General features: G+C 39.6%; 1 protein-coding gene across 4 annotated transcripts in view; it reads left to right on the forward strand.

The window, feature by feature from the left end:
* The window catches only part of frmd4a (FERM domain containing 4A), a 187244-nt gene that overhangs the window by 12009 nt on the left and 151526 nt on the right, over nucleotides 1-23709 (forward strand). For 3 of the 4 annotated variants that reach the window (XM_028451678.1, XM_028451676.1, XM_028451680.1), the window contains one exon: nucleotides 4564-5363. In XM_028451678.1, coding sequence (XP_028307479.1) covers nucleotides 5319-5363 — 45 coding nt within the window. In that variant the 5' untranslated portion in view covers nucleotides 4564-5318. Of the gene's footprint in view, nucleotides 1-4558; nucleotides 5364-23709 lie in introns of all 4 variants that reach the window. The other variant, XM_028451677.1, reaches the window with a different exon arrangement.

The following is a 23709-nucleotide window of genomic DNA, read 5'->3' on the forward strand; positions in this document are numbered from 1 at the left end:
TTATTTAGTCATTTACAAAATGATTACATAAAATGGGAACGTAAATACACAAAATAACTATAATTCATGAAAAATGGCAACAAAAATACACAAAATGAGAACATGAATACACAAAAGGTCAAAAAATTATGCAAAATGTTCACAAAAATAGACAAAATGAGAACATTACACAAAATGAGAACATTACACAAAATAACAATAATTTTTGCAAAACGGCAAAAAAAATTACACAAAATGAGAACATGAATACACAAAAGTGAAAAGATTTTTCAAAACGGCCACAAAAATAGGCAAAATGAGAACATGAATACACAAAATGACAGTTATTTATACAAAACGGCAACAGAAATACACAAAATGAGAATGTAAATACACAAAATAACAAACTGTGCAAAACGGCAACAAAAATGCACAAATACTTTCTCCTGCGGGCCGAATCAGATGTCCTAATGAGCCAAATTTGACCCCTGGGCATTCAGTTTGACACGTGATCTAAATGTAATTTCTGTCCAGCATATCCATCAATACAGCAGATTGTAGCTTTAGATCTTTTTGTATTTTTTGGAAGTTCTTTGATGACCATTGAGTAAATGTATGACCTGTCCAGGGTCAACCAATACCTGACTGCACTGGGATTCAGGAAACACCCACACGACTATGACCAAACGGGCATTTTCTCAACCTTCAATTTTCTCTTTATTTGTTTCGCTATCGTTCAGCGTGATGAAAACAATGGACAGACGTGTAACACAGACACAGACGGGAAAGGAACGTTGTTGACCGAGTTGCCCTCGGCGCCATCAGCTGCAGGTGACTGACTGACTGCTTGTGACAGTTACAGAGGGATTGAACCGGAAAAGCCTCTTACATGCCCCCTCTCTCTCTCTGACTCTGTCTATCCTATCTACCGCTTTCTCTCTGTCTGTCTGAAGGCCATCCTGATCACTTCTTCCCCTAAATGTAAAGCACAAACCATGTTGTTAAAGCACCTTAGAAATGTGTTGCCCTGTTGACATTAACGAGCTTTTCTACTTTACAGATGCATCCAAAAACCATCTCCTCTGTGAGGAATGAAACCAGGGAATAATATTAGAGAACAACAGAAAGATCAATACTGATGGGAGCTTCAAACGCTTTCAATTATTTTGTCTTTAAAGTTTTCTATTAGAAGTGAAGTGTGATGTTTGAATACTGGTACTTTTGCCTCCTTTTCTGCAGGAGAGGAAATTCAGAATCAGAACTAGAAAAGTTTTATTGCCAAAATTGTATTTTTAACAATATAATAATGATAATCCATCCATCTTCAAACCCGCTGATTCCCATTTATCAGGGTCGCGGGGGTCTGCCGGTGCCAATTTCCGGCAGACAACCACTCACTCTCTCATTCACTCCTATGGGCAGCACGGGGAGAACATGCAAACTCCACAGAGAAAGGACCCAGGTGTCCACCCCAGGGCTTGAACCCAGGACCTTCTTGCTGTGAGGCGGACGTGCTAACCACTGTGAGCCACATAATAATGATAATAATAAATATTATTTATGTTCACTTGAAAAATAAGTTTTGATATAAATTTGCTCAACAAACTACTCAACCAACACCAATGCACAGTTCACTCAGTTTTCCCAGTGCTGACTTCCTACTTTCTTCTTAGTAGTGCCATCTGCTGCTGAAGTAGAAAACCTGCAGCTGTAAATATATTCATTTATTCATGCAGGCTGGTTCAGTGGTTGACACTTCTGTCTCACAACAATAAACCTATTATGTTTGCGGATTTGCAGTTATATTTTTTCTATATATCTATCACACACACACACACACACACACACACAATTACATTCGAGAAAGGTGATTTACATATCAATATGCTATATTCAGTGAATAAAAATATAATATATACACTTGTTTTTTCTCCCTTTTTTCATGAGCTGAACTCAAAGATCTAAAACATTTTCTATAAACACAAAAGACTTATTTCTCATGAATATTGTTGACAAATGTGTCTAAATGTGTGTTAGTGAGCACTTCTCCTTTGCAGAGATAATCCATCCCACCTCACAGGTGTGGCATATCAATATACAGCATGATTATTGCACAGGTGTGCCTCAGGTGACCACAATAAAAGGCCACTCTAAAAATGTTCAGTTTAAACACACAGCACAATGCCACAGATGTCACCAGTTCTGAGGGAGCGTGTAATCAGCATGCTGACTGCAGGAATGTCCACCAGAGCTGTTGCCTATGAATTGAATGTTCATTTCTCTACCATAAGTCGTCTCCAAAGGTGTTTCAGAGAATTTGGCAGTACATCCAACCAGCCTCACAACCGCAGACCATGTGTAACCACACCAGCCCAGAACCTCCACATCCAGCATGTTCACCTCCATGATTGTCTGAGACCATCCACCAGGACAGCTGCTGCAACAATTGGTTTGCATAACCAAAGAATTTCTGCACAAACTGTCAGAAACCATCTCAGTGAAGCTCATCTACATGCTAGTCATCCTCATTGGGGTCTCAACCTGACTGCAGTTCATCATCATAACTGACTTGAGTGGGCAAATGCTCACATTTGATGGCGTCTGACATGTTGGAGAGGTGTTCTCTTCATTGATGAATCCTGGTTTTCACTGTTCAGGGCAGATGGCAGACAGTGTGTGTGGCGTCGTGTGGGTGAGCGGTTTGCTGATGTCAACGTTGTGGATGGAGTGGCCCATGGTGGCGGTGGGGTTATGGACAATGAACACAGGTGCATTTTATTGATGGCATTTTGAATGTTCTTGCCAATATCCAGCAACTTGGTACAGCCATTGAACAGGAGTGGACCAACATTCCACAGGCCACAATCAACAACCTGATCAACTCTCAGCCAAGGAGAAGTGTTGCACTGTGTGAGGCAAATGATGGTCACATCAGATACTGATAAAGCAAAACTGCACATTTCAGAGTGGCCTTTTATTGTGGCCACCCTGAGGCACACCTGTGCGATAATCATGCTGTCTAATGGATCATCTCTGCAAAGGAGAAGTGCTCACTAACACACATTTTGACACATTTGTGATCAATATTTGAGGGGAATAGGTTTTTTGTGTTTATAGAAAATGTTTTAGATCTTTGAGTTCAGCTCATGAAAAATGGGAGTAAAAACAAAAGTGTTGCATTTATGTTTTTGTTCTGTGTCTATAAACATATACATACACACACACATAAATATATATATATATATATATATATATATATATATATATATACATATATCTGCCCTCTTTAATGTCCTGTGCCACGAGCCTGACAGCAGCTGGGAAAAAGCTACTGGAAGCGAGCCTTGTGAGTGCTGATGCTCATAGGCCTGCAGTGTCTCAGGTTGTGACCTGACTCCACCCACTGGAACAGAGCATTTGCTAGATGTCGCTTGTCCTTTAAAATGCTCTGTGCATTTCTGCTGCTGCGCTGTGTGAAAATGGAGTCAATGGAGGGGAGATCAGAGCCAATGACCCACTCTGCAGTTTGACAACCCGCTGCAGCTTCCTTACCACATTGTGATACTGCTGGTGAGGATGCTCTCAACGTGACCTCTATGGGCTTCGATAAGGGGTTAACGTTTAAGCCCCGCCTTCTTCACCAGCCTGATAAAGTACAGCTTGATAAACTATTCAAAACAAAGCAATTTAACTAAAAATAAATCTTGAATGAAATAAATAAAGGAATAATACAAATGAAGAAGAAGCCTATTAATTTAAATTCTGGTTCTATAGTAAAAAATGCAAAACTGCATAATAGTTTTTTTTTTTTTTTAAAAGCGCAACTGAAAATGTATTTTGTGTCATTGCACTGTATTTACGTCAGATATTTGTTTGAACCAGCAGAACCAGCAGAGGGTGCTGGTAGCCCAGTGGTCGGTTGGCATGCAGATATTCTAGCAGTGAAGAAGAGATGCTATGCTAGCAGACAGAGCTAATAGAAAAATGTGACTTTTACAAATATTCTTTCGGTGCTGAAGGGGTAAGGAATCATTTATGAACATGTTTAAGAGTAGAAGGCGGCCAGAAAGAAAGTAGTAGCAGATTCCGCCCGCTGCCAACACTTCTGAATAGAGCCCTCTGCTGTTTAAAAAAAGCACTGCGATTCAATTTTCACAGTATCGATGTGAACCGTGATACCTATGAATCAATTTTTAACTGCCTTGTGATTAATCGTTACATCTCTACATTCTCATAATTATGACTTAGTAGCTCATATTTATGAGCTAGTTATCATAATTATGACTTAACTAAGAAAAGTAAAATTATAATTCTCAAAATTATGACTTAGTATCTCATGATTATGACTTAGTATATGACAATTATGACTTAACAATTATTATTATTATTATTACTTTTCATAATTTTTTATTCATGTATTTTTCTTCCATAGTTCAGTGTTTATGCAGAGTGTTATTTATTATTCCTTGCTGTTTCAGCCTTCACCGGTAGGCGCGGTCTTCCTCTGCTCACTGCATTTCCATTTTTTTCCCCTTCCCTCCCTTTTTCCTTTTCCCCACCCACCTTCATTTACGCTCAGCCCAGCCGCGTGGACCTCTCTCACCGGTGGCTTCTCCAGACACCGCATCCTCTCATCCCCCATCCATCCTTTTCACTCTCCTCCTGGAACGTGACTATTGTTTTATTTTATTTTTTGCTGCTCCTGCCTTTGATGCTGTCAATGTGTGAGACTGGGGCTTTGTGTGAAGAGAAGATTCTTTTTGCAATTATTTTGGAACGAAGAAGAGATTTCATCACAGGGGGAAAGTGATTTTGGATGGAGCAGCAGCATCAGTGAGACAGGCAGGCTGCAGGACAACCTGGAGACACATGTGCTGGCATGGTTGTGCTTTGTGTAGTGAGCATAGTGGACTGAGAGAGGGAGGCAGGAGCGCGGCTACGGGGGGAGAGGAGTGTGTAGTGAAGGGGACATCTGAGTCAATCCTGGAGGAGGGATCACGTTGGGCTCTGCAGTAAGGAGTGAGAGGGTCCACTTTGCACCCCACACCTGGAGAAGGCTTACAAAGACAAGGAGGGGGGGTCACCAACTCTCCTGAGACTAGTGTGGACAAGCACTGAAAGCTGATGAATGACACTGAGGCTGGTGGTTTGGACACAACGTGAGAAGATCCAGTCAGAACGCTGCCACAGAAGAAGTATTTTTACGTGAGTGACGGCTCGTATTAAAAAAAAAAAAGAAGAAACAAGCAAAACAAGACGAGACGAGTGTTTCCTGGAAACCTGCTGAAGTTCCTTTTCTCACAGAAGTCTTTTAGAAGCAGGAGGAGAAGGAGCCCATCATGGCTGTCCAACTTATGCCTGAATCAGCTGTGTGTCTGCTGATGGTGAGTCGGCTTTTCAATGCCTCAACATTCCTTACTGCCACTGGAGCAGGAGACAAGCTGTTCCCTTAGGGCACTTGTGTCAAACTCAAGGCCCGGGGGCCAAATCCGGCCCTTCAGAGCATCCAGTTTGGCAAACAGGAGATGGTAGAAATGAGAAAACTTTAATTATTGTGTAAATTACCAAATTATTTGGTTGTAGATAACTCAAATTCACAGTTTTATTTTTATATATTTTGAATTTTTTTATAGGCTGGGAGTTCATTTTTAATCGCAAATTGGGGAAAGAACTTGAAATTTCTCACAAACATTTCCACAAAATTCCTAATAAATGACATAAAAAATGGTTTCAAAAGTTCTGAAGTGAAGATCCTGCAGGAACTGAAATTGAAATCTAGGGCATAATGATGTTATAATTGCCCTAAAATATGTGGTCTTCACACCCATGCTTTAGGACTTACAAAATTTGTTCTTTTTTCACTCCAGCAAAAAAAAGCTTCTTATTGATCGAAAAATCCTTGCTTAACTCCTAAGAATGAGTATCTATTGTAGTGTTTACAGGACGCCGATCAGATGGATTGTGCTTATTGGAGGCAGATGTAATTTGTTATTTATGCATTACATAGTCAAAGTGTGGGATATAAAATTGGCTGCATGTGCGTGTGTGCGGGAAGCGAATAAGTTTGTCTGCTGATTTCCGTTGTGTGCATGTATTATCTTGTACACAAAGACGAAGTCCAACCAGTTACTTGGACACGGTTTCCCTGCGGTCACTCACATCTGACCAACAGAGACGATAAAACACAAATCCCTCCCTCGTTCCTGTACCTTGCTCTGAACAGCAAAACAAAGGCAGTTTGGCTGTGCGTGCAGAAAAAGGCACCGAAGCATCTCACGATGACCTTCAATGAACTGAATACATAGCAGGTTTGAGGCCTTTAATCGTCTCCAAACGAGGAAGCGCTTCTCTTCTTCTATAGTGTTGGCATTCATTCTGCCATCCCAGGGGGAGTCATGCATCGCTGCGCTACCTGCAATCTCCACCTGTCATGGCTGTCTGTTACTATGGCGATTGGCCATGCAGTCCACTTGGGTGGGGGGGGGTGAGGACCAAGGCTGGAGAAGAGTGCAGAAATGATGAACAAAGCAGGGAGGGAATTGAAAAAACAAGCATGAGCAATGAGGGATGGGAACTGAAAATGCCACTTATGTTTTCTACCATCTGATGTATTATAGTGTCTTTTTGCACTAACATTTATTTATTTATTTTAAACAGGACATATTTTAATCAATGTGTCAGCAAACAGCATCATCATAAATATGCCTGAGTTAGCACAATAGCTAAATGTCATCCATTGTTCTAAGGCAGGTAAACGTGATATAACATTTAACATACAGTTAAGCAACATGACACAATGAGACCAACATTAAACTTGACTGACGACAGAAAACATGATACCACATATACTATACTACTATACAATAGGTTAGTAGTTGGATGGGAGACCACTGAGAATTCCAGGGGCCACATTGGGGGACAGTCGCTTCAGTGGTATCTGTCATTGCGTCCTTGGGCAAGACGCACATTGCCTAGTATGAAAGTAGTGTGTGAGTGAGTGTTGGTGGTGGTCGGAAGGGCCGATGGTCAATAGTAGCTTACCACCACTAAGTGATTCTGTAAAGCGCTTTGAGTGTCTATAATAAAATGCTATATAAAATCCAATGCATTGTTATTCTTATCATTATAAAAGAGCCCAATAAAAAAGTTCAATATTTTCTATGGATGCAGGACTGCTCTGAAGGTTGGGTAATTGCCACAGTTTATGATGTTTTCTGGAAGTGTATTTTTTTCTCTTGCATTTTCTTTTCTTTTTTCGGTAGTAGCTTCACTGGACCAACCAAGGAATGATTTAGGATCCTTTTAGCGCTCACTGAATTCTTTCTAAACTCCATGACATTTGCATCTGCCCTGACACTTTAGCTCAAGTCCATGGCTTAATAATTAATGAGGAGTGTGGAGTGTAGCAGTGGCTCTGCTGTGTGTGCATGTGTGAGTGTGTATGTGTGTTTGAGCGCAAATATTTGTCCGTGAGCTGAGACTGATATTGATCGAACCTCCTGCGTCTGTGGGAATTAATATTTTAGGTGAGTGAGTGATTATCAGCTGCTGTAATTAAAGGGGGAGCTTTATGTAAGCTGTTAATGGGAGAACAGATAGGCTATATTAAACAGAAGGAAACCTGATGGATGAAGGAAGGGATGAATGGACATTGTGTGCCTTTTAAGCAACAAGATATTGAAATATTAAAACATCAGAAAATATGGAAAATCCAACCACAATACCACTCGTACATCTGTCCTAAGCGAGTGTGTTTTTCCAGCTGCAGGAGGCATAGTCAACATCTCAATTGCTGCCAGAAAATTTAGCCATGTAAATATTGTTTAAAAAATAAATCTGGGCTGTGTAGACTGTTATGCAAAGTTCATGTACAGATCGGAATATGTTTTTGAACGATATCACGTTGATGACATGATTTGGTTCTATTTTTACACTGCCATGAATTGTCAGTGACACTTCTCGAAAATTTTAAACTTGATACCGATGCTCTGGAAAATATTTGGTACTCATTACCATTTTTGATATCAGAGGGATATTTTCAAAAATGTCACACAATAACACTGAAAAAAATGACTCCAAAAACACACAAAACGACAGCACAAATACATAAAATGACTCTTAAAACACACAAAACAAAAAAGAAATAGACAAAATAATCAAAAACACAAAGATCTACAACAAAACACACACCAACCGACTCCAAAAACACACAAAACGACAACATGAATACACAAAAGGACTCTCAAAACACACAAAACAAAAAAGAAATAGACAAAATAAGCAAAAACGCAAAAATCTAGAACAAAAACCCACAAAATGACTCCAAAAACACACAAAGTGACAATATCACAGAGGTATTTTCAAAAATGTCCCGCAAAATATTTATATTAACAAGAAAAATGCATAAAATTTCCCTCTTTTACAATTGTAACAATTAACAGAATTAACATAATAAAAAAATAGTCTTTTATATTTTATATCCACTTGACTTGAAAAGGTTATAATTGTAAGTATGCCCCGAGTTAGTCAAATAAAAGCATGGTTACTTTTTAAACTGAATTTTGATTTTGTATTTTTGTTTTTTTTCCCCTTTAAAAAAATATCGTCTCGTCTGGTGAACATCATGTATCGTCCCATCCCTAGCGCCTCGTAATCAATACTGAGTCTGGGACACAGAGACATGTTGTCATCTGATACAGGAACAGACAGCGAACTGATCCTTATCACAGATATTTGATCGGTTTAATTTAAAGCTAAATGGGATGTCTATTTGCAGCACCGTTGCTTTGGGACTTCACATTAAAACTGTGACAGTATTTATCCACTGTGAGCTGATTATCTCAAAAAACTACCTTCTTTTTATAAGATTGACTATAGAATAAATAAAATGTATGTCAAAGAACTGCATTTAAATTGTGCATCATTGGTGTTTACAAAAAGCTGATCCTAAGAAGAGCATAATCCAGGATTTATCATAAATTTAGCACAGAAGAAGAAAGCAGGAAATCTCACTGTACCACTCACATATTTCATATGTTGTATAGCAGCTGTTTTCATCTGTGTGTGTGTGCAGCCATGAGTTTGATCTTGATATGGTGCCTCACACACGGAGGAAAGGGTAACACAGAGCAGAGCAAACACTGGAGCTAAGTGGATCATCCTCGTAATGCTGGAGGCGTCTGTTATGCAGGAAGTAGAAGAAGAGAGAACAGCAGCACAGATGTCACAGTTCTACAGTGTTTGTTTCCTGCAGGTCGGATCTAATAGGAAATGGTAAGCTGTTTGAGCATGAACGCAATATCAGTGATATCAACCAAAGTAAATTTAGGCTTGCCATTGGCATTAGAAAGTATTCCAACCAATCTGGGAGCTGGATTTGGTTTTAATCCCTCCTACTTTATTTGCATTATTTCTACTAGTACTACTAGTGAATCTTTTGGCTTTACTAGTACAATAAGTAGACTGAACATTCTACTGAAATATTTTAGGTGTACTGGTAGTAGTATTAAACAAAACATGTTTTATTCATAAAGGTTTTTGGCACACTAGTGAGGGACTAGAGCTTGCTAGTTAGGAAAAATTACTAGTTGTACTAGTGGACTTAAAATATGTTACTATGCTTTACTAGTAAGGTCTACACATGCAATAGTGTGCCAAAAACCTTTTCTATTAAACCATGTTTTGTTTACTAGTAGTACGCTCAAAATACTTGAGTAGAAAGTTTTTAGTCTACTAGTAGTACTGGTAAAGCCAAAATATTCCCTATTAGTACTATTAGATGTAATGTAAATGAAGTAGGGGGGGTTAGAACCAAATCAAGCTCCCTGGTTGGTAGTAATTCTTTTGAAAGCCAATGACAAGCCTGAATTTACTTCACTAGTAAAGTCTACTTGTGCACTAATAATCACATTTATGCTCAAACAGCTTTCCATAATAAACACAGATGCTTGTTTGTGTTTTGCTCATTGGCCACGGTTACATGATGTTTTTTTTTATTTATTTGGAATTGATTAATTAATTAAAGTATTCTGCCTCGTGTTTACATGGAAATAGTAATTCCGAAATTAGGTTTACATGGAAACAAGTTTATTTGCCTTTATTAAATTCCGCTTGAGGTCTGGGGGTTGGGATCAAAACACAAAACAAACCTTTTCTTTTCGGCTACAACATAGTAGACCACATAATAAGAACTATATTCACTTTTATTTTTATGATAGTTTTGAAGCAACAGCTCAACGATAACGACTTTGGTCAGCTGAGGAGGAGAAGGGAGATAGAAGACGTACTTTGGCCAATCAGAGTCAGCGATCACTGCTCTACCTCCATCTACAGGATTTTTAGTAGAAGGAGAACTTTATGATGACCCGCATCATTAGTGAAGCTCCGTGTCCTGGTTAGGGGCTTTATGTCCCCAATGAAACCTGTTTCATTTGGCGATGTACTGTATGTGTGTGCGTCCATCCACTCTTTTCATTATATCCATATCTTCTAAAGCTCTTATTAAATAAATAGTCTCGCTCGAGAGCAATGCTTGCTCTGGGTGGCCATCTTGGATTTTGTTGTCACCAGCGCATCATCACCAGGACAAGCATGCTCACAACGACCGGAATTAATTTAAAGCAGAATTGGAAGTTCACAAGATTGAGGAATTATTTGATTCAGAATTAAAATGGAAATGAACCAGCCACTTAATTTGGATTAAAGTATAATTCAGAATGACCATTTTCATTTGGATTTAGGTGTATGCAAGGTGATTTTTAATCTTTTTAAAGAGGATTTAACTTTTACGTCAGCCTAGGTAGTAGCCCAAAACTGTAGGCACCACGGCTTCAGCCTACCAGGGAGCATGGTCTTATTGACATTCTCAAGGCCAGTTCTTGTGTCCTGCCTAAGCTGGTCCACTTGCTCTGTGTCATTGAGGGTGGAACAATACCAGCTTCCTTTAAAAAAATTAAAGCTTTCACGTAAACATAGCTATTGACGTGTATTAAATATTGTTTAAAATGTTTGTTTTTTTGTTTTTTTTATCTTTTTATTATTATTATTTTTTGGCGACTTTAATGTTCTTATAGATTTTAAGCTGTTGAATGTTTTCTGTTGCACTTTTTGATCATGTAAAGCACATTGAGTTGCCTTGTGTATGAAATGCGCTATACAAATACAGTATATGTGCCTTGCCTTGCCTTTATAGCCTTATGAAAAAAGTGTTTTTACACACTGGTTCACTGGTTAAACATACAGACGAGCGCTGATAGTCAGAAAGAATCCGACGAGACCCAATGCTGCCCTTCATAGTGACATTAATGTCTCTTCATTACTGTTCCTCATTGGATTATCTTGTCACAGACGATGGAGACCAGATGACTCGGTGTGATCAAGCCAGAGGATTCATTCAGCACTAATCTAATCATTGTGTTATTATGATGTGATCTGTGCTCAGTGGGCGTGGCCACATGTGACCCAAATGCAGTTTGCTTTTCAACTGCTACACCATGTAAATAGTAGCAGTAACAGTACTAATAATAGGAGGCTGTTGCTTTTATTTTTTCTCTGAGGCTCCAAACAAGTAGATATCCTGCAGTGTAGAAATGGAAGTGGGCTGAAATGCATGGGGGAGGGTACGCAGGATGACATCATACTCACATAATTGATTACTGCCCCGTAACAATAGCAAAGACAGAGTGGCATCCAATAACTGTGTGGTCTATTCATTAATGGCACATGTGTATGTACGCTATGTGGTAGTTAATTAAAATGATATGAAAGCTTTAGATCATGTTATTCAATCTGCATCAAGGCACCACAAAACCAATCAGTTAAAAAACCAAGCAGTAATTAACATTAAGGTGTGATGACATTTACCTGCTGCAGATTTAATACTCAGCAAAACTAAATGTGATTCTCTGCAAAGCGAAACTAATGTGGTTATTGGTGATATCATCCAGTTAAACTCTACTAGTACTTAATCCAAACTAGTACACTTTACTCGTGAAGCAAAAAGTGTCACTAGCACTACTAGTGTAAGCCTTATATGCTAATAAGGGGGAATAAAGGGGAGAGCTTTTTGGGGCTCATCCATAAAGTCAGCAAAAATTGTACATTGTTCTATGAATCTGTGATAACCACATTTATTTATTCACCTGAATAATATCCACCTTTATCCAAGAAGTTTATTATTAATTGGGCCATCGTATATAGTCATTTTAAAGATCTAAATCCTTGTTTTAATTAGAAATAAAATAGGTTGTGACCAAAAATGAAAAGGTGGTGATGTGGGATTTTCAAAAAACACAGAAATTGGTTAAAAATTGCAAATTAGAGTGGCCAAAAATGGACAGAAAATGTGGTAAAAAAAGGGTTAAAAGTGTCAATATTTAAAAAAAAAAAAAAAAGTTGGAACAATTATTATAAACTGGCAAATAATGGGCATGACAAATCGTGAATGTAAATTGGTAAAAATAAGTGCTAAATATGGTGAAAAGAGAATAATGGGTCCACACAAGCGCCATTAGGTCTTGAAAATGGAAAAAATGTGCAGAAAAGGCATTGAAATATGATAGAGAAGTGGCAGAAATGGGAGTAATGTAGCAAAAATATGGCAAGAAAAAGTGATGAAAACAGCTTAAAGTATGGCAAGTTTGGTGGAGTTGCAGATAATGTGTAAAAATAAGCAAAAATGGGCTTAAATTGTTCAGAAAATTCTCAGAGGTGGATTTACTAAAGGTTTAGGGATATTAAAACGTCACTGTGCAAACGTCACTCCACACGCTAATAAGGGGTACCAAGTGCACGTCTCCTGCGCGTCACAGTGTCCACAATCCAATTAGCGTGTTTCCCTTTGGTGAATATGTAAAGTAGGCGGATCTCATAAGGGGTGCAAAAACATGGGAGGGGGAAATGCAAATAAATTAATGGGCACAATGCAATTCATCAAACCTGGAACTGTTTGTGGTGATTGTTTTTTGTGCCAAAAATAATACGACTCACATTCAGGTGCAAACTCACACGCAGATCATGGCTGCACTGAATGTTGACACAATACACAGCAGAGATGGAAAAAAATGCTCCAGTCAACCTTTCTAGTATACAAAAATAATTTAAATTAAACAATAGTCAATATTAACACCACTGAAAGAAAATGCAGAGTAAAGTGTGTTTGAGGGAGAGAAACAGCTGAACGTGAGGCAGCCCGTATGGAGTCTGGTGACAATTTGCACGGACCTCCATGGATGTCGCTCCGCACGCACAGCTCCAGTGAGCTCCCGTGTCTTCCTCTCCGTGTTTTGACCGTCAATCTCTCATGTCGCATTGATGGCAGGAGCTTCGCTGGAATCAGCGGATCAGCTGTGTAATTTATGCAGCGATGGCACAATGTTCACATATAAGAGTGTGCATGACAAGCACTAGCTCAGACCTGCTGGATGATGCTCAGTAGATCATCTTCAAATGGTGCTGATCGACTGATTGACAGACTGTGTTGCTGCATTAATGCAGATCAATGGCATCAACAGATCAATAGGACGGTTTCTGTCCAAATCTACTTATTTACATGGACTGATAAGAGCAAAGTTACAGGACCTGACAGAACAGCCACATTAAATTAGTGGGGAAAATATTATTAGGTTTTAAAGTTTTTTAAACAGCATTTGTATTTGTTTATTTAGTTTTCTACATTATTAAGTGTTTGTGCAGCAGACCGAGAAGTCCATCTGCCTCCAATTTAACATCTTCAAAAGTCATTTTCTTTTCGGCTCACCTCTCCACGTTGAAAGAGCAAAATGTTCATTTAAATAAGGCGCTCTGAACCACGTCTATACGCTCACCTATTTGTGGCGCAATGTTAGTGAATTCCCCTCAGCAGGTGAGGAAACAGCACCACCAAAGGATGTAGGGACGCACCTGCTTTACCACCCTATATTTCAGATCTTAGTGAACCCGCCCTTTCGTTTCTTGAAGGCATCTGAGTACCCCCTCCCAGTGTCTCGACCCCAAGGTTGAGAACCCATGCTTTAATCCAACATTGGTTTTTAATGTAGGCCCAATGTTGCAATAAAACTATTGATTTGTTGACGCGTGTGTCATTAGGTCAGCAGTGGGATGTGGGTGGCTTTTTCTGCTATTGATTGAAGCTTTGAATTTTTTCCATAAACACAGTATTGATCTACCCGTCAAAGATCAAAATGAGCAGCTTCAGGCTGGATTTAGCGATGAGTGAACACAGATCTACCAAAAATGTGTTTGTTTGTTTGTTTGTTTATTGATTGATTTATTTATGCTTAGTGATGTAATGTTACAAATAAAAAGAGCAGCTCAATTCTCCAGTCATGCATTCATTTATGAGGTGTGTTGTATGTGTGTGAGGGACTACTAAAGTGTGTCATAGTTTACTTTGCGCTCTGTTTAAAGACTATTGACGAGGTGAGAGGGCCTTGGGTTTAATTGACTTTGCAGGAGTTCCTGCTGGCTAAGCTTCAGCTCTCAGGTGTGAGTGTGTGAAGTGTTTTACTGCACGCACACACACACACACACACACACAGCATGTCCTGCTGCAGCATGTTAATGTGCTGCTGCGACATCTCATCAAGTATGTGACAGCGTCAGGATTTAATGGCCGACCCGCTGTGATGCAGGTCATCAGATGAGCTGAAGTCATGACGTGGGTGATGGAAACTCAAAGCGTTTGGAGCACCACGGTGAATGATGATGGTTCGTCAGTGCGTTTATTCACATCAGCTCTTGTCTCTTGCCAAGGTCTCTTTTCCAAGACTCTGTCATTGTTATGCTTAGCACTACCAGCAGCATACAAAACCCTGAGAGCACAGAACAACTACAGATTCATTGGGACACACACACATGGAAACCTCTAAATCACAGACCAGTCTGCCTCTAAAACCCTTTGACCAAATAAACTGTGTCTGCATCTGACCAGTAAACCCTACAACTTGACTCCGTCTCATTCCATTCAAAACAGCCACAATAGTATACATGAAAATAACAGAAATAAATATAAAAAGACACAAAATGACTTGCGTAACACACAACACGACAACAAAAAACCCCCCAAAATAACAGAAAAACAGATGTTAAAATAACACACAAAATGACTCCCAAAACACAGAAAACAAATAAAAATACATGGAATAGGCATCCAAAATAACAACATAAATACACAAATGACTCCCAAGACACACAACGCAACAACAAAAAAACAAATAAATAACTGAAAACAGCTAAAAAGACATAGTACGTTATATACACAAAATGACTCCAAAAACAGAAAACAAACTAAACAAAACACAAAATATGCAAAAACACAAAAACCTACAACACAAATTGACTCTCTAGATACGCAAAACGACAACAAAAACACACAAAACAACAACATAATTCACAAATGACTCCCACAACACAAAAAACAAAAGCAAATAATACTGATAGATATATATCTGTATTGCGACAGAAACACATTAAATGACTCCAAAAAACCCAAAAACAACAACAGAATGACAACGTAAATACACAAATTACTCCCAGTACACACAAAACAAACAAAACACTACAACAAAAACACACAAAATGACTCATAAAACCTCAAACAACAAAATGATTCCAAAAAACCCCAAAACGACAACAAAATCACACCTCATGTTCTCCCACTTGTTGTTTAGATTACAGTTCTGCTCAAAGCCTGAGGAGATTTTTCTCCAACATGTGACATTTATCTGGTGCCCGTCCCCTTTAGAAGGTCGAGCTGCCATGAAAATAAACCTTTCATGGTAGATAAATGAACATCTTCTACTTGGCCTATCAAAACACAATAGGCCCAGTGAATTCCACTTTAATCAATCATGGCACAAGCCAAAGAACCCTGTGAGTATTGTAGGCATTGGGAGGGGGAGGGGGTGGTGGTGGGGTGGGGGGAAGGGTCTTAGCTAGAAAAAGACAAAGTAATTGGAATTTCCTTTTTAATATGAGCAGCATTTGGATTTGAATAACGAGAAGCTCTCCACATCAACACCCACTAGAATGTAGAGAATCATAAAGTCACACAGACATTAGACATACATTCTAAGATAATAAGTAAGAGTGTGTTTGTGTAAATATTCAAGCAAATAAAACATTATGAGTGGTTTGACAATGAGCCTGAGGAAGAAGATAAAGGAAACAAGATTTACAAGATTTAATTTGATTCCCACCCACATCCACATTTCACACATGCACACCACATACATGTATTCAGCAGGAACTCCAGTTGTTTGTTTTTTAACGTCATGAATTAGATTTGGTTTATTTCTGTCCTGACATTGGTGCATCCTTTCTTATCATGTGCTGGATTATTTTTCTGTTTTGTACTTAACAAGCCAAAGTAATATGTTTTTAGAGCGATGCCTCATCCAAACACATTCTTATAATAGCATTTAGAATAATGACCAACCAGAATATAAACACAGGAAAGAACAAAAGGTTTTGTGTGCTTTTGGTGTGCTTTTGTGTGATTTTGTGGTTTTGTTGTCGTGTATTTGTATTTTTGTCGTTCTTGTGCTTTTTTGTTGTAATTTGGAGTTTTTGGAGTCATTTTTGTCTCTGTTTTGTGAACCTTTTGTGTCTGAATTTGTGTTTGTGTAGTCATTTTGTACAATTTTGTTGTCGTTTTGGTTTTTTTGAATCATTTTTGTGCAATAATGTTGTCCTTTTATGTATTTTTCTGTCATTTTGTTATTTCGTTCTGTTTGGGGTTTTTTTGTTGTTGTTATTTGGGGTTTTCAAAGTCATTTCTGTGCATTTTTGTTGTCCTCTTATGTATTTTTCTGTGATTTTTTTTTAGTTTTTGAAGTCATTTTGTGCTTTCATGTTGTTCTTTTGTGTAATTTTGTTTTTTTTTGTTGTCATTTTTGGTTTTTGGAGTCATTTTTGTGTATTTTTTATTGTCCATGTGCGTATAAATCTGTCATTTTGTGTTTTGTAGTCATTTTCTTCATTCATGTTTTTTCTCTCATGTATTTTTCTGTCCTTTTGTTTGTTTTTTAAGTCTTTTTGTGCATTTATGTAAGGGGCTACACACAATGGGCTACCAGTTGCCAAGTCTGGTGTACACATTGGTCATTTTACACACAGTCATACAAGTACATGACAACATAACACAGTTCAATAATGTGAGGCTTAGTGGTAGTTTAGAAAACCAGTGGCCGCTGTGGCCGCTGACACCAACAGTTGAAGTCAAACCCTGATGTAACGACGACATGAATAATTTTCCAGGGCACCAGCGATGTCACATTTTCAAGGTGCCACCTGTTATGTGAGGCAGGATGAAGGTTCAGGGGAGGGGGACGTACCCCTCCTGATTGGCCCACCATCTGTCTCTGGGCCTGAGCAGATGTCTGGGTAGAAAAACCTCATTTGGTATAAGTTCACTTCTCACTTTCCTCGTGCTTTAGGTTTCACACCCTGACGCTCCTCGTCTCAGTGGAGATGATCGTCTTCCATGTAATATTAGAAAATCTGACAAATAAATGACTGCACCTATGATTATATCATGTTACTCTTTGAATTATTTGACATGTTAAATATTTCATCAATGTTGTTTTTGTGTTTTTTAGGCAGGTTTTTACTTTTTATATTTTATGAATTCTCCCCGTCTTTGCTTTCTCTTTTTTCATTTTGTGTGGTCCCCAAAGTAAATGCGCAAAATGACTTAGAAAAAACACACACACAACTGCTAGAAAATGTACAAAATGATTGGAAAAATCTACAATATGACAGCAAAAACACACAAAATGACTCCAAAAACATACAATATAAGAGAACAATCTCCTAAATGAGAACAAAAGCACACAAGCTAGGAGTAAAATGTATAAAATGACTCCCAAAACACACAGAACTGCAACAAAAACACACAAAATACGTGTAAAATATATGATAATCATCATTATTTGTCGACCTTTTTAATTATTTTATTAAATTACTTCTGTGTGAATTGGTTTCTAATCCTTTTTATCAGTTTATTTGTTGTCAATCACGTGAGTAAAATCCTGTAAAGCTTCTTGGGTTACAATTGAATTTGTTTGAAAGCTGCTATAGAAATACAGTTTGATTTAGTGATTGATTTCCCCTTGTGCAAAAACCACTGCATGTTGCAAGATGCTCAAATGTGATCATTGGCAACCTTTTTCTCAGGAAAATGGTTTCAATTCTTTTTTTTTTAATTTGCTGCTGTCTGGAAAAAAAACATTTCTTGTGCCTGTAGAGGGCGCTCCAGTCTACAAAATGAAGTCCCATAGACCTAATTCTCTGTGCTTATAATAAGATTGATGCTTTAAAAGTTGTATGTGGTATAAACCATGATTGGATCATCACTGGCAGTGGGATCAGATGCTTAGAGTCTTCAGGTGGTCTGAGCTCAGTGGATCCTGTAGCTGTGAGTAGGTCACAGAGGGGTGGGGCAATAGTGAATGTCAGCACACAGCTGGATATATGTCAGTGACACACACACACACACACACACACACACACTCTACTTTAAATTAGGGATAGCAACTCTCCAATGTGATTGTATTTGATCTGAGCGCCACATTACCAACGTTTATGTCAGCATTCATGTTGTTGATTTGTGTGTTTTTTTGGGTGTCATTTCTGCAGTTTTGTTGTTTCTGTAATTTCCTATTATTTTGTATATATTTGTTGACAGTTTGTGTGTCTTTGGAGCTATTCTGTAATGTGTTGTTGTTTTCTGTGTTTTTGTAGTCCTTTTGATTGTTTGAGTGGTTGTTGTGTCTGTCTGGGTGAACACAGAGCCTCTTTATTATGATGGCTGCCATACACACACCTTCTTCCCTGGTGTCCTTTCATGCAGTATACATGCACCCTCTATGCATGGTCTGCCGCTAGTGGTAACACACGTACCAACATTCTGGATAACACTACATCCCCCTTACTGAAGATAGGTTGACCCTTCTCAGCTGTAAACACACAAAACACATTTAGAATATCAAATTGTCTCAGTTCACATTGGTCACGTAACTATATTAGGGCAAATAAAACTTCTTTTCATTTTAACAAACCCATACCATTTTTTGTTTTTCTTTTGAATAATTATTACATAATTATTACATGAACAATATAACATTCTTATGCAAAACATCCCATATTGCATTTTTAAAGCACCTCCCTACCAGACCTAGTGCGGACAACACCTTGTTGTGCTTTAGGCTCAGAAACAGCCTCTCTAGGAATGCTCTTCTCATTAGACTGAGTCAGCTGTAGTTCAGTCTGAGTCTCTGACATGGGTATAGGCATGAGATGACTGCGGTTCCTTCTGATTGTCCCATGTGGTCCACTGATGACATAGGACCGTGGGGTTTGGTGGACAGATGTCACTGTGCCCTGTGCTTTTGCATCAGTAATCCAAACTGAGTGTCCGGGTAACAGTTTGTCCAAATCTCTTTCTTGAGGAGGTCCTTAACCGTCCTGACAGCTCTCTCCACCTCGCCATTGCTCTGGGGGTATCTGGGACTACTGGTGACATGCTCAAAACAGTATTCCTTTGCTAAGTGTTCCATTTCCTGACATGAAAACTGTGGACCATTGTCTGTGATCAGCGTCTCTGGTATCCCATGACATGCAAACATTGACTTCAAGTGCACAATTACATTGGCAGAGCGAGTTGGGCTGAGCTTGGCAATCTCTACATACCTAGAGAAGTAGTCTATTAGTAACAGGTAGCTTTTATCTTTCAGAGTGAACAAATCAGCCCCAACTTCTGCCATGGCCTTTCTGGTAGATCTGTGTGCATTAAAGACTCTCTCACATTGACTCTTTCTTGTATGCACTGTCCCCATTTGAGAACAAGTTCACTGATCTGGTTGCTTAAACCCGACCACCATGCTGCCTGACGGGCGCGCTCTCTGCATTTAACCACCCCCTGGTGACCCTTGTGTATCTGGTCCAAAACTCCATTTCTCATGTTTGCAGGGATGGCCAACCTTGTGCCTCTCAGTAGTAGTCCATTGTGCACACTCAGGACGGCTTTCTCAGGCCAGTAGTGCTTCACCGCCCTCTGTAGCTGTTTACGATACGGCCAGCCTTCCACGTAGTGCTTCATGACTTGGGAGGAGACGCGGTCGGACTGCAGCTGCTCTTGAAGATCTACCAAGTATTTGCTGCTCGCAGGAAGACCCTCTAGCACAGACTTAACATAAATGTTAGTGTTCTCCATGAGATCAATGTCTGTGTGAATAACACTGTTTGTGAGCGGTAAGCGTGAGAGTGTGTCAGCTGCGGTGAGTCTTTGGCCAGGGATGTGCTTTATAGTGTATGCGTACCTCATTAGGCGCATGCAAAATCTCTGAATCCTTGGTGGAAGTGCATCCAAAGCTTGTCCTCCCAGTAGACTCACTAGTGGTTTGTGGTCAGTTTCAAGTTCAAAGTGCAGGCCAAGAATAAAGTCATTAAACCTCTTGCATGCCCAGGTGAGAGCCAGCGCTTCCTTTTCTAGCTGTGGGTAGCGCTGCTCTGTCGGTGTCAGTGATCGGGAAGCGTAAGCAACTGGTGACCACACGTCTCCCTACTGCTGTAACATGACCGCCCCCAGCCCATATGAAGAGGCGTCTGCAGAGGTCTTCTGTGGTTTGTTCGGGTCATAGAGCTGTAGCACGAGAGCAGAGGACAATTCTTGTTTGAGGTTGTGAAACGCCTTATGTTGATCTTGCCCCCAATACCACATGTTCTTGGTTGAAAGCAAGCCTCTCAATGGTTTGTCTTTTTCCGACAGGTTCGGAATAAACTTCCCAAGTTGGTTCACCATCCCGAGAAAGCTCCTGAGCTCACTCACATTGCTCGGCTCCTTCATGTCCTGAACAGCTTGGGTTTTTTCGGGATCAGGACTCATTCCTATTGCTGAGACAATAAACCCAAGGAATTTGACTTTTCTTTTGCCAAACTCACATTTTGAAATATTTAATGTAACACCTGCTTTCTCCGCTCGCTCCAGGACGGCATGCAGTCTTTTGTCATGCTGCTCCATGGTGGATCCCCAGACCAGGATATCGCCCATGTGACAGACGACTCCCTCGAGACCCGCTGTAACCTCCGTCACCATCATATTTTGGAAATGATCGGGCGCACTGGAAATACCAAATGGCAAAAGGTTGAAGTGGTATCTGCCAAATGGCGTAATGAAAATGGTGAGGGGGGCTGACTCTTTGGACAGTGGTATTTGCCAAAAACCCATGTTGGCGTTGTGATTTGAAAAGTACTGAGCGCCTATAAGCATGCCTAGTGTTTGCTCCACAGAGGGGAGGATGTATCTTTCACGACACACTGACTCGTTTAAGGGTGTCAAGTCCACACAGATACGCACTTTTTCTTTGTCCTTTTTGGGAGCCACAACCATGCCACAGCACCAATCTGTTGGCTCCTCGACACGACTAATAACTCCCAAGCTTTCCATCCTCTCCAGCTCCTCGTTGACTTTGCCCATGAGCGGCAGTGGCACACGCCTTGGCACCTTAAGTGAAAAGGGCTTTGCATCAGGTTTTAATTTTATTGTGTATGGCTTCTGAGTGAGCCCAAGACCATTGCATAACCTGGGATACACTTTACTCACTGTCTCTTGGTCTATACTATAGACTCTGGCGATTAGTTTCAGTCTCACAGAAGCTGTTCTGCTTAGTAGTGCCACACGTAAGTTCCTGACTACATAGATTTTCTCAATCGTGCTTCTGTTGCCATGCATAAGAGTCTCTGTGGTAGACCCTAACACACGCAGTGCAGATCCACCTGGGCCATAGAGTGGTTTTTGTGCTTTCTCCAACTGTTCCTTTTTGCCTTTGCAGTCTTCAAATGTCTGTTCAGAAATAGCTGTGACATCCGCCCCGGAATCTAGCTTGAAAGTCACTTTGTTTCCTCTCACAGTTATGTCCGCTAGCCATGGTTCTTCTCCAAAATCCACTTCACCCAGGAAAAGTCAATCCGCATTTTCAGTGACCTCATTCACAGTCGGGTTGGACCTACAGACCCTACCATAGTGCCCACGTTTCCCACAGTTATGGCATTCTGCATTGTACTGCTGCATGAGCTGGTGTTTTGCCACACTTGGAACATGTCTTACTGTCCTGTTTTGTCTGTTGAGGCTTTGGGGACCTGAACTGTTTTTGTTCTTTGTTTTTGAACCTGTTCAGTTTGGATTTTCTGATGTGAACTGTATCCAAAGCTGCTTTGCTGGCACTAGCTTCACATCTTAAGTCAGTCTGTTGTCGTTTTATTTCCTCAGATTGTCTAGCCATTGTGATAGCTTTAGCCAGTGAAAGATTTTTGTCAAGCTGCATTCTTTCTGACAGTGACGAATCTTTCAGCCCCACTACAATCCTATCTCTCAGTAGGTCTTCATGAAGTGCACCATACTCACAGTTTTCTGCTAGTGCATAGAGTGCTGTTATAAACGCATCCACTGGTTCTGATGGGTGTTGCGCTCTCTTGTTAAATTTAGCTCATTCATAAATCACATTCTTTCTTGGAACAAAATGTCTATCAAAAGCTGTTTTAACGGCATCGTATTGCTGGTGCTGTACACTCGTTAGCTCGAGCCCTCTTAGCAAGTCGTCAGCCTCATCTCCCATGCAATAAACCAGCGTATTCACTTGGTTTGCATCTGTAGAGTTATTCAGGTTACTTGCCAGTCTAAAACGCTCGAAACGTCTTATCCACTTCTCCCATTCTTGGGGTTTTGCGAAGTCGGAGTGCTCCGGTGGTTTAATGGTAAAGGTAGCCGCCGCCATTACCGGACCTGTTGGCATGGTCCCTCGGACTGCTGCAACTGCCGCCGAAACAGCCGTCACCGCTTCCTCTTGGTCGTCCATTGTCGCTAGCCGATTGCAAAGCTGACTTTTATCTCCTCAAAGCACTCCAACTTCTGACACCTTGTTGTGTTGGGTTCTTTTACAAATAAAAACCGCTGCTTTGGGTGAACACGGAGCCTCTTTATTATGATGGCTGCCACACACACACCCTCTTCCCTGGTGTTTTTTCATGCAGTACACATGCACCCTCTATGCATGGTCTGCCCCTTGTGGTAACACACATACCAACATTCTGGATAACACTACAGGGGCCACATAAAATTAGACCTAGAGCCACGTGTTGCCCCCGGGGCACCAGTTGCTTTAAATCTTTAAGTTTAGTTACAGCATTGACATGTTCCACTTCTCAATACTCATATTCTATATCCATTTTATACCTATTATCTCTTATTTATGTAGTATATACATATCTAAGTCCAACAAATGTCCTTTTTTTAAATCACACAAGTTTTTAATTTATATTTAATTTATGTTTGTCTTTGCACTGAATGTGAATAAACCCAATTTTGTTTTAATTTTTACTTTTTTGGTATTTTATGATTAAAGGGTTCTGATTGTGATTGCATTTAATCCATCCATTTAGGCCATTTTGTCTAATAGGCCCATGTTTTTCAGTTTCTTTGTTTTTTAAAATAGTGATAAAAAAAATCTCAAATGATTGAAGCATACAGATTAGTCAAAGATGTATTCGTATCAAAGAATGAAGACAAAGTGTGACGAAAACGTTCTGGATTAGTATTGCACTATTGCTCCTTAATAAATGTAGAATTTTATTTATTTATTTATTTTTAAATATATCCTCATTTTTTCTACTAATTCAATGTTTTTTAACCTTGGTAATTACTGATTAAAAATACATTTTACATTTTTCTTAATT

Source organism: Gouania willdenowi, chromosome 6 (assembly GCF_900634775.1).
Source record: "Gouania willdenowi chromosome 6, fGouWil2.1, whole genome shotgun sequence".
NCBI lineage: Eukaryota > Metazoa > Chordata > Actinopteri > Blenniiformes > Gobiesocidae > Gouania > Gouania willdenowi.